Here is a 12,683-nt window from a genome sequence, read left to right on the forward strand (position 1 = left end):
CAGGCCAACGGATAATTAGCTGCAGCTGCTGCAATTTCTTTTAGCTTCACTTTCAAAGGACCATCATGTGGTGGCATCACTAGTGAGTCACGTCGCCCTTCCTCGCGCCCAGTCCCCCCGCTGAAGTGAATTGTCACCCTTTTTGGGAGCACAGCTTCCATGTCGATGCGTCCATTAAATCATGTTTAGCACGCGCTCTCTCTCCCTCTCCCTACATGCACAAGAGCAAATACAAGTCTGGCCTGAGCGGGAGAGAGATTGAGTGGCGACTCAAACAAGATCCACCCCATAACAGCACAAGTTACCTGCCCGGCTCTCACGCGCCGCGCGCTCTCTCTCTCTCTCTCTTTTTGTACAGCATAACTGGGTGTTTGGTGGTCGTTCCCCCAGCCGCGATAATGCTGCGAGTAAGAGGGACACTAAAATGACTCAAGCGGAGCGCGCTCTCGCTCTCGCTCTGCCCTCTCTCTCCGTGGCAAAACGAAACGCGGGCAGAGAAAACACTGCCCTCCAGTTTGGGCTCTCAGACGAAAACCGATATCCGAAGTGTACGCTTTAGTGCCCGCTGCTGTGTCGGCGTTTTATACTACCTGGGTAACACCGCCGCCAGCCGTCGCCGTTGTCGTCGTCGTCGCCGCTACCGCCACCGCCACCACAGCACCACCACCCGACCGCCCGCGCTTTTCGTTTGAGTTTGAGTTCGAGTTAACGAGTACGATTGTCGCGTTGTCCGTCGTGTGTTTGAGAGCGTTCGCACCCGAAGACTCCGCCGAAGCCGAAAGCTCGCTGGGGGATCCAACAAGAGCGCGCCTGTGTGACCAAATCCAAGACCAATTGTTGATCGTGCCCAGAACCAGACGCAGGCGCACACCACCAAACAAACACATACACACAAATTAAGAATATTTTTTTTACTGTTTTCGCTTGATGTGCATTATTCTTGGGCCGGAGACTGAAGAGTTATGTTGGACAAGTGAGCAGCAGGCCATAAGCAAGAGCAGCAACAACAAGCCGTAAACGAAACAGCTCGGCAATCGGCAAACGGCAATCAGTCAAAGGAAGAACGAACGGTAAAAGAAGGCAAATCAACAGCAAGAGCATTATTAACGCAGCAGAGACAACACCAACGGCAACATGTTTGACGTATTCGGCTCCGTTAAGGGCCTGCTGAAGATCGACCAGGTGTGCATCGACAACAATGTATTCCGGATGCACTACAAAGCCACCGTGATTATCCTGATCGCCTTCTCCCTGCTGGTGACATCTCGCCAGTATATCGGGGATCCGATCGACTGCATCGTCGACGAGATACCCCTGGGTGTGATGGATACCTACTGCTGGATCTATTCGACATTCACAGTCCCGGAACGCCTCACCGGTGTGACCGGCAGGGATGTGGTCCAGCCGGGCGTTGGCTCCCATGTGGAGGGGAAGGATGCGGTCAAGTACCACAAGTACTACCAGTGGGTGTGCTTTGTGCTCTTCTTCCAGGCGATACTCTTCTACGTGCCGCGCTACCTATGGAAGTCGTGGGAGGGCGGACGTCTCAAGATGCTCGTGATGGACCTGAACAGCCCGATCGTGAACGATGAGTGCAAGAACGATCGCAAGAAGATCCTCGTCGACTACTTCATTGGCAATCTGAATCGGCACAACTTCTACGCCTTCCGCTTCTTCGTCTGCGAGGCCCTCAATTTTGTGAATGTGATTGGACAGATCTACTTTGTGGACTTCTTCCTCGACGGCGAGTTCAGCACATACGGCAGCGATGTGCTCAAGTTCACCGAAATGGAGCCCGATGAGCGCATCGATCCGATGGCACGGGTCTTTCCAAAGGTCACGAAATGTACGTTCCACAAATACGGTCCCTCCGGCGATGTGCAGAAGTTCGACGGACTGTGCGTGCTGCCGTTAAACATTGTCAACGAAAAGATCTACGTGTTCCTGTGGTTCTGGTTCATCATCCTCAGCATATTATCGGGCATCTCGCTCATCTACCGCATCGCCGTCGTTGCCGGCCCCAAGCTCCGTCACCTGCTCCTCCGCGCCCGTTCCCGCCTGGCCGAGAGCGAGGAGGTCGAGCAAGTGGCCAACAAGTGCAACATCGGTGACTGGTTCCTGCTCTACCAGCTGGGAAAGAACATCGATCCACTCATCTACAAGGAGGTGATATCCGATCTCTCGCGCGAAATGGTCGACGATGAGCACAGTGCTCACAAGCGACCATTCGATGCCTAAAATCTAAGCGATGACAAACACGAAAACGAAGACGAAGATGGAAGATCAGGACGAGGACGAGAAAAAGAACGACACCGGGGTGCTCATCCATTCAAGGAGTGGGCGTGGCAGTGTGCCAGAGTGCCAGTAAGTGTCCCCCACACACACACCCACACACATCCACACACACATAAGAAAGCTCCATCTTTAACGTTTACATATACATATTCCCATTCCAATTCCCAAAACCCCAAAACCGAACCCTCCATCGATCTTAAGACAAAAGAAAGACATTAGTTCGTAGTGATTTAGTTGATAAACCTTTCAATTGATTGTAAACTTTGATTATGATTACGATTATGCATCCATCCATGCGTTAATTGTTGTTTTTCAAAAAACAAAAGGAAACCACCAACACCCCACCATTTTTTTTTTAACCATTATCTTTAGTCTTAACAAGCGAACGAACTATGCGAGATCTTCATAACGACAATAAAAAAACAATGTTTTCCAATACAGCAAAGAATCACTTTTACATAGAGAGAGACAGAGAGAGAGAGAGAGAGAGGAAGAGATATAATGAGAGAGAGAGAGAGAAGTTCTTCTGGTCTTACGCGCTCATTTAAGCGTAACCCAAGCAGCAACAACCGGCTCTGGCTTCAGCTCTGTCTTTGGCTTGGGTCTTCACTTGATTTCCCTTAAAGTCAAAACGAGACGGCAACTGCGCATGCGCAACAGCCATCGTAGCCATCTCTAGCTCTGTCCCACTACCACACACACACACACACACACGCACACACACACAATTTCATAGAAAGGAACAGGGAAAACCAGTTTGACCAGCAGATAGTAGCTGGAAAGATCATTGCCAACAAGGCAAAAGATTCTTACCAACTTCGACTTCGACTCCATCTGGCATTTGGCATTTCTCTTTCGGCTACCCTGTGGATGGTCGAACCTGTCGAGGCTGTTGGGATGTACATACATATACATATGTTAACTGTGAGACCTTTGAGACTGCTCAGTTTCACTCACTTTGCATTTAAACCTTTTATTTATCAAATGAAATGCGGCTGATTCCATGATCTCTAGTTACACCTGATGATCGCTCACTTTTCCATCTCTAGTTACATTTCTCTCTCCTCACTAAGGCTCTCGTTACCGTTATCTCTGTACCGTTTGTTTGTTCTCGCTCCTCACTATCTCAAGCTCTCGTTACCATCTCAAATTGGTTATATTTTTCCTCAATTTCAACTCAACTCAATGTTACCTCCCTGTCGGGTCTCCGTTCGCCCATTCGTCTGGCCGTAATCAGCATTTAGTTACTCAATGTCTGCGCTCCGTTCTCTGAGACGACATGCAATGCCAATTAGAAGTGGGGCAATATGTGTGGTCGTGGTCGCGTACGTGACAGCTCCCACTAAGTATTGCACTTATCTAATCGAAAGAAGCGTGGTTCTCAAAAGAGCGAGAGAGAGAAAGAGTGGGGGAGAGGGGTAGCAAACCCAAAAAAGGAACAAAATTATGATAAGATACCAGATACAGATACAGATACAGATATATGTACAATATCTACAGTCAGGCAGAAAAGAGGCTGATGTTGCTGTTGATTGGCGACAAAGTGTTGCAATTAGCACACATTTTCATTCGCTCGGAGATCAGAAAAGATCACAAGATCACAAGATCTCAGTTCCAGACCAGGCCCGTGTCCGTATCCGTGCCGGACTGTAGTTTCATTAATGATAGCAGACACACACTCATACACAATTCGTCTCGGGGTCTCTGGCGCTGTTTAGCCTCAACAGCTTTTGATGATCATCATAATCAACAAATAAGCGAATGAAATTTTTGTCTTGCCCTCTCCACATATTAGTACAAGTATGTGTACATCGTATCTGTGTGACCGCCAATTTGGGATATCAATGAATGAATGAATGGTCCGGCCCGGACCGCACCGGACCGCTCTATCACACCCAGTACACCTACACATCCAACCACCACCCTTCCCCCCACTGCACCACAGCCCCACATGGCCTCAACAGCCTTTCCCTGATCGAGTCAATATGAATGAAATGAGAAACAGACACGCGAAAAGCTGTTGGTCTCCATTAAATGCTTTCTGCTTTGTGGTATACCCCGCAATCATTGGAGAGCTAGGGTATACCGGTGCTTTAGAAAACTTTGACTACGATGTAGACAATGGGGCTGTCTATCGGATGACGATTAAAGCCAGAATAATTCAATATATGCATCCCCTTGGCATTTTTTGCACTTCAGCTTGGGTTACAACATTGCCAGATTAGAAAAGTGAAGGAAAACTGAAGGTATCCAGGTATCCCATAGTCGGAGAACTTGAGAAGTTGTTTATTATGTTTTTTTGTTTGTTGTTGTTTATATTAAATTTACTACGCACGCACTTAATTTGTTTCCCTCTCCTTCGCACATACGTTTCTATGGGATTTTAATTGCATTAATTGGTTTCAATTAGCAAAGAGCATGAGAACGCGAAGAAGAATGCCCCTTAGTTGTCGTAGATGAAAATCCATACATATCCCATACATCTGCGAATATTATCTGAGAACAATGGAGGTTCGAGTTTGATTTATAGATTTATTGCTTCCCTTTAGTCGCAGGTTTGTTTTTTTGAATGGAATGTAAAGATAGTAAAACAGCTGTGCGATTATCATTCATGGCAGATGTATTGAAAAAGAGAGAATGGGAACAGATCTAGATACAGATGGTGTTTTTGCACCATCCACCAAAAGGATGATAGTACGATTAGTAATAGTAATGTATTAAAATCAATGGACATTAAGCAGTGTCCACAATTATTGGAGCTACGAAAAAAAGTTTATTTAGGAATGAATCTGAAAGGTTTATACCACCACCATAAACCTAAAAGCTACACCAAACAAATTGTTTAATCTTATCTGCTGCTCTTTGAAGAAGCTTTCACTATCATTTTGTCATAAGAATAGGTTAATCCCATATAAATCCCCAGACTATGATTTAGCGCTATTATATATGTATTTTATTTCTTTTTGCAGTTTCACGCAGCCGAAATTGGATTAAGATGAGGTTAAATATGGACTCTCCAAGTCGATGGATGTCAATGTAGACGAGGCCTTTCGAGCTAATTGAACACATATCAACGAATTCCATGATAAATGGGATGGGATGCAGTTTGGAGTTTGGAGAGATGGCGAAACGTATACTGCTGTAAAGGAAATATGAATAATAATAATAGTACACAAATGAATGTAACAAATACTAGCCGAGCCCCAGGGGCTGGGGGCTGCCCCCAAGGGCGCACGACAATCAGAATTTATGTATGTTTGCATGTATGTATGTATGTTCCGAAGCCCCCATGTCCCCTGGGCGAAATCCATAAAAGACAGGACAAAGGACATTTTTCAACTATACTATATACTATATTCCATATTGTATATTGTATATGTCGAGGAGCAGCAGCTAACGAATTAAGTTATGGGATAGAGATATATACATACACATCCATGCATATATAATATATTTTTAATAAGCAATTACACAGATATTTATACATACGAAGAGACATACAATATATATTTACGAATGCCACATGCGAGTAATATTTATGCTAAGAGTTGTGATCATTGATTAAGACATCTAAAACAAAAACACAAAAATTAAAAAAGTAACAAAAAACAAAAACAAAAACATACGGATATATATATCCACGAAAAAATAACAATAATTTACAAGTAGTAAAGAAACGCCAGCATAAAGAGAACCCTATTGATAACACTAATATACAATACCATATATTATATATTCTATTTCAATTTTTACACATATAATTTAGCAATTTTCGCCAGCAATTAGTAATAGTAATTTTTCATAATTTTTATTAAGATTTCCCTTTTTTTTTGCATGTTTTTGGTAGCATTTATTTAGTTTAGCGCAATTTTTTTTACAATCACAAGATAAATCATCCATAAATGAGAGGAGGAACGGAGAAAAATCTATATATATTTATACAAGATACAAAAATATAGTATATATAAAATATATATACATAAAAAATCTAAATGTAAGTTCATGGAAAGACAAGCAACAAATGAAAGACTCAAAGGCAATATTTAAAAGACAGTTAAAATCGGAAAGCAATCAAAAAAAAACAAACAAAAAAAAAACAAAACAAAAAATACAATGAAACATAATGTTTGTCATTTTAGGCTAAGTTTCAATTTCAATTCCATATTCTTATGCCTAATTATAATTGTACGAAATTAACCGAAAACATGATGATTTTCTTCTAAGATTTATCGTTTGTATTCATTCAAGAACAACTCCATTTCATGCGGAAATAAACGACAGAATAAAACAAGGAAAATCAAAGACCGTTTTCTTATCGGGGTGCGCCAAAAGCAATTACAGAACCAAACGACAAAAAAACAGTTGTCGAAACTTAAAAGGTTCTCGCGGTGGAGTGGCACGGCGAGCGGGTGCAGGTGCAGGTGCAGGTTCCACCTTTTTACTGACGAGAACCAGCCGAAACTTGTTGACTTTCAGCAAACATCGGAACGGGTTCCAGAACGATCTTTGGGTGCTAATGGTCTTTGACCTATCTGCTCATTTCGTCAGAATTATCTTCAGAACTTTGTTCTCCATGTGGCTTCATCTGACGTGTGATTTACCGGGGGGCTACCCCATCTGAAAACCAACCGACTTTCAGAGAGGAATACGGACAGAGACTCATCTTCAAAAGGGAGACCCTCTATACATGATGATTTCTTAAAACAGGCACCCATTCAGCACCCCAAAAGCGGGCTGCACGTCTGGCCCAATAAATATGATTAGCGTTTCCATTAATTAAATTATTTGATTACTTAACGATTACGTAAATCGATCTCTGAGTAAAGTCGGTGACAAACAAGTCGCATTTATCACTCGTGTATTCAGGATAACTTATTCTGAAATATTTGGAAGCTGGGCGAAGGCCTTTTTAAAGGACACCTGGAACTGGAGTCTAAAAAAACCAAAATATATCTACTTTCTTATTCGAAATGTTGAGAAACGATTAAGTAAAAATTAACGATCGACCTGCCAGGGGTAGCATTAGTGGATATCTATTGAAGCTAAATTTTTGTTTTGTTCCGGAGACTGGAAATATTTTCCCTTTCCGGATGGGGCATTGCAACGGAATGCAATGCTGTAATCGCGAGGCGGGGACCACGGCGCGAGTATTCCAACAATTCCACAATTACACAAACATTGCAAATTTATGCTGAAAGTAAGGCAATACTGGCCCGTGAGCTGGGGCTATGCAAAGTGCTGAGAAGATGTTGAGCAAATTACGGGTATCATATCAAATTGAATTAAGCGCTGCAATTGCCCTCAATAAATAAATAAATATAGTACATATACTCGTATAAATATTACGGCATGGCATTGCCAAGAAAACGCGAAGACCAATCGTGGCATAGAAATGGGTATCTCTCTTCAAGCGACAAATGTCAAAGTTCTGAATTGATTGAATTGAATTTTTATTTGCCCCCTCGCTCAAACATTCCGCCGTCGAAATGTGAGAATAGCTAGTGTTAGGGGGAACTCTAGAAAAATTAAAAAAATATAACAGTTTTCTTTGGTTGAGTGGAATGTCCAGGGGGTAGGCTTCCTAAATCCTACAGCTACAAAGATCGGGAGGGGCTCTGTAAAGGACAGGCATAATTCACAGATTCAATGATTCAATGATGGTCGCAGCTGCTAAAGCGCGGTTTTCAGGCATAAAGGCCAACCGACCGAGTGGCGCTGCTCCATGACGCGCGACACGTTTTAAGACCCTGCCCAAGCAGCACGAGAACCATTTCGTGTATTATGTACTTGTTTCCAGACGAGGAGCTCTATTTGGATGGATAAAAGTACCTCCCCCATTGAAAAACACACATGGATGCATGATTTCTCGGTCGACCTTGCACTTGGGGTGAGTGGGTGTAGCCGGGGGTCTACCGTTTGTTGTCGTTGTTTTTGTTTCTCGCCGGACAATTGTCAAATTAATTTCCCGCAATTTGCACAAAAGCGCTGCAAAACAACACCCACTGCGGCGATCAATTTCAAACAAAATCCGTTGAATCCGTTTCCCAACCGCCCCCAAAAGCAGTGGCGACCTCTGTCGGTGGCAACACCTTACGTAATGTAATGGTCGTCACGTAAGCGGCTTGCGCCGTGATCTGTGCGACACTCGTCTAAATTTCAGTTTAGACACAATTTATTTATTTAAAAAGTTGTTTTCGCTGATTTTCAGACAGTCCCCGTGAATCGTTTTCGGTTTGCCTCCTTTTGTTGCCGCTGCCAGATTTATTGTTATTGCCTTTTATTTTTTCCGTGCTGTTTGTCGCAATTGTTTTTTGGTTTTTTGTACTTCATTTCATTGTGTGTTCTGCCTGAATGCTGCAAATTATCTGTGAGGGGGAGGAGCAGCAGATCAGCAGTTCAGCAGTTTATTTATCACCTTGCTAAGTAAACATTCTCGAAGCAAATCTGTTCAGTGTCCAGTCCTTACTTCTACACTTTTTCTCTATAATTCGTATAGTTCTTGGGCGGGCATTTGCCTGGTTTGGGTTTTTCAATCACATGATTCCAAGGAAATATCTATTGGCAAATATCAAATGGTTGGCGTGTTTTAAACTCTCTGTCTGGTTGAACTATCTACATTTTCTAGTCTTTCTCTATTGTATTACTCATCCTCTTCCATTGAGACTTGTTTCTATAGAGAAAAATACTTTAAGTGTTTCGGGTATACTGATGTTGAGGCACGTGTACCTCTATTTTTAGTATAGCCAGGTCACAAACGCCTCTACCATTTAAAAGTTTGGTATTTTTTGGGCAAATCGTGCTCGGCACTCTATATTCTAGGGTTGCGTTTTAGATCGTTTAACGATAAACGAAAAACCCATCTTTGGATATTCTCTCCCAGAGAAGTGGAAAAAGTGCTTTGAAGATTGGTTTCAGCGAATGCAAAAGTGTAAATGATACAGATTTTTCTGGTCCTTTACGGACTTACAAGGCCACCCACGTAGGAATTGTTCTACTCCCTTTTGCTCACTCTTCGACTGAAAAGGCGAACATCAGGCGACCTTTAACCTTTTATAAACCGATTAATTAAATGACATTTGCTGACACTTGTTAGCCATGAGTATTTTCCACTAATTATGTGGCTGACACCAAACCCAAAACACAGATACATAGTACACATGTCGATGCCTGTTTATCAGCTAAAACTCCTGCATTAGCATAGCACAGATACTACAGTATCTCACAGAGCCCCGCATGAGAATATGAGTGTCTGTATGTAGATATCGTATGCGTAAGCAATTAATATCTTTTTGTTTATCAAAATTTTGTGACTTTGTATGCAAATCCTCGGGGACAGACAGACAGAGACCCGAATGTACGAGTCTGTATATGTACATATGTCAGGTTTATTTTGCTTGTTCTGCGTTCAATTTTTCGGGGTTTTTGTTTATGGGAAGGAACACAATTAAAGACCCCAGAATGAGTAATACCCATAGCGAATTACAAAGAGGCGAGTGAAAGAGGGTAGCGGGAACGACTGTATGTATGTCTGTGAGCCAGAAACACACTTTCCGCACTGCGATTGCGATTGTGATTATGATATGTTCGGGATCATACTATAGAGTAGTTTCTGGCTTTTGGTTTTGTTTCGTTTTGAAAGCATCTTCTTTCATTCTTCCATCGACTTGCGGAAGTTTCAATCGTTTTTAATGAGCACCACAGAAGTGACACACAAAGTCCACTTAGATAGCATACCCTTCTGGAACTCTCGGTTATTTCGGCTGGGGGAGGAAGTGTAAATAGCATGAAAGCCCTGAAATTTTATTTTTGACACTTCTCGGGGTGTGAAAATTTGAACAAGAAAAATGAATATGAAAATACTTAATTAAAATATTATTTATATTAAAAATAAATATATTTCATTTTTAAATGAAATATTTTTCATATTTAAATTAAATTAATTTCCTACAATTGTAGAACTGCCTTAATATTATGTTTATTTTAAAGTTTTAAGGATTCAAAGGATCTGATAGGCCTGGAATGCATGCTAACACCGCTGCACAGTGGTCAAAACAGCCAGTCTAGCGGAATAAAAGTCAAATTTTTAAATATACAAAGCATTTTTAATGTTGAATTCGATTAACAATACACTATTTAGGCTATCGGTATTTTTTTTTTTAATATTTGATCATTTTTATAATGTAAGCATTTGAAGGTCATATTATTTGCAATATTCATATTTTAAATTGAAATAATTTTTTATATTCTTACTGTCATCAAAAAATAAATCCACAATGAAAAAATACTTTTCCATTTTTTAAAATTATTTTTTACTTAAAAAAAAAAAATCAAAATTATCATAAAACAAGAAAATGTTCAAAAGTATATCTTTATTATTTATTTATTATTTCAGCTATTATCATAAAACAAGACAATTTTCAAAAGTATATCTTTATTCTTTATTTATTATTTCAGCTAGATAGGCTTTTTTGCCCACTGTGCATAGGGCTATACTCCTGTGAAATACCATCAATGAATGATTCGAAACCACATCAAGTGCAGGGTATGCACTCATGCATTATAACCGATAGCATTGCCGATGGATTGCCATATGGATTTGTTTTCTGGCACTCGGCACCCCCCCTCCAGTCCAGCAGCCGCCCGCGTGGACACAATCAGCGTTTCTAATTAGATGGCCAGACGTGCCAGGCGAGTGCTTATTAGACATTCTATGCACCAGACACTAGAGGAGAAGGAGGAGGAGGAGGAGGAGGCACCGGTTGCTGCTCTGGTTTATAGTTTTCGAAACGATGTGGGCCGATCCAATTGACGCTGGCCGGTGCGGTGCATTCGACACCTTTCGCTAAGTTGGGCAAACAGCAATCAAAATCAACAAATATGCAACAAAGCAGCAAAGCAAACAAGTAACAAGCGAGGCAAGACAAGAGCTTAAACATTTGCCTAGTGCGGCGACAACAGGTTGCATAAATTATTATCGAACAGCGAATGCAATTGCAATTGCACGACTTGCCCCAGCACCACAATGCCACCCATCCCATCCTCCATGGCAGAGCGGAGGCCTTACAACCTTGTTGCTGCTAATGACAAATGCATGTCGCTCGAATTTGCTCTGTTGCTTGTCTTTCACTTAACTTTTTGGTTGCCGCCCGAAGGCTCCATTAGCTAACGCAACGCAACGCAACGCTCCCCCCCACACCCCACCAGAAAAGCCGTCTAAATGGGGTTTTATTTGCATCAAAATTCGATTAGAAAAATCTTAATTCAGCAAAGAAAATATATATCCAACAAACTGTGAAAAGCGTCTGTCTGATTTGATCTTAAGTCTTCAGGAAACGTTTCCCACCCCATATATAGAGATACATAAATGTATAAAGGAATTTCCAAAGTAAAAAAGTCAAAATATAGATATAAATATTACTCTTAATTGGCGCTGAATTTTTTAAGTGCAACAAAAAACATAACGAACACATTATCACGAGACAAAAACAGAAAATATCTATCTATCTTTAGATATCTGTACGTTCACATATATTTCAATGCGATTTTCAATTTTAGAATGTAGTGCATTGATGTCTCTTAAAAATGGTTTATGATTGTACCAAAAAATTATACATACATATGTACTTTATAAGAATATAATTTTAAGCACTGTTTCGCACGGTTTCGCAACCATTTTTCTGGATTGTTTTTTCAGATAGTATAGTTGAATTTTCTAGAGAGACTTTGTGTTAGAATTTTGATCATAAATCATAAGAGATGTAATAATAGAGTAAGATATTGTTTAAATCAAATGAACAAAAAACACGGGAAGGAAGGAAAATAAGGAAAATATATGGAAATTGGTTAAATTAGTTAACTTTGATGTTTCCCATATATTGAAGCAGAAAACATTGGTATCGGACTTTAGTTCGATTTAAAATAGGAATCGCAAACTTTTGCTTGCAATTGGCATTTCTATTTCTGCCAAAGATACATCCTTATGACTATAGAAATTGAATGTGGAATTATACAAATTAATTGAATATTTTCCCTTGATATGTATATTTTATGAAAACCATACGCTTTAAGAGTATTTCAGTTGTGTGTTAACATACGATAGATTTTGTCTTGGACAAACATTTCGAACCCAAAGTAGATCAAATGCAAATCATCCATGGTTATGGGAGGAGGAGATTGCAGTCTGTGGAAATCACTTAGCAGGGCGCTAGAAGTAGAGTTTGTTGGATGGGACAATCAGACAAAGCCGACAGTAGAGTACATATGCCGCAGAAGTCGATGAGCTGCAGTTGAGGAATATTTTTTTGTAGTTTTTCAAGCTCGAACTGCTGCTAAAGATGAAATCTGTGAGGTTTCACAGTACAGAAGGTTATCTGGGAGGTTTGGCGGAG

At 41.1% G+C, this 12,683-nt stretch overlaps 1 protein-coding gene across 1 annotated transcript; it reads left to right on the top strand.

Annotated features, from left to right (window-relative positions):
• The first annotated feature begins 953 nt into the window (after positions 1-953).
• On the top strand, positions 954-5,458 carry LOC6599900 (innexin inx2). The gene is made up of 2 exons (XM_026993382.1): positions 954-2,364; positions 5,265-5,458. Exon 1 carries the CDS (start codon positions 1,135-1,137, stop codon positions 2,236-2,238), a length of 1,104 nt encoding a protein of 367 aa, XP_026849183.1. The 5' UTR covers positions 954-1,134; the 3' UTR covers positions 2,239-2,364; positions 5,265-5,458.
• The last annotated feature ends 7,225 nt before the right edge of the window (positions 5,459-12,683 follow it).

The sequence above is a fragment of the Drosophila persimilis genome, unplaced genomic scaffold (assembly GCF_003286085.1).
Source record: "Drosophila persimilis strain 14011-0111.01,24,50 unplaced genomic scaffold, DperRS2 tig00000829-arrow-arrow-pilon, whole genome shotgun sequence".
Classification (NCBI taxonomy): domain Eukaryota; kingdom Metazoa; phylum Arthropoda; class Insecta; order Diptera; family Drosophilidae; genus Drosophila; species Drosophila persimilis.

What these genes read in the sequence shown, in the direction of transcription:
- LOC6599900 (XM_026993382.1), top strand. Translation starts at nt 1,135, where the DNA reads ATGTTTGACGTATTCGGCTCCGTTAAGGGCCTGCTGAAGATCGACCAG.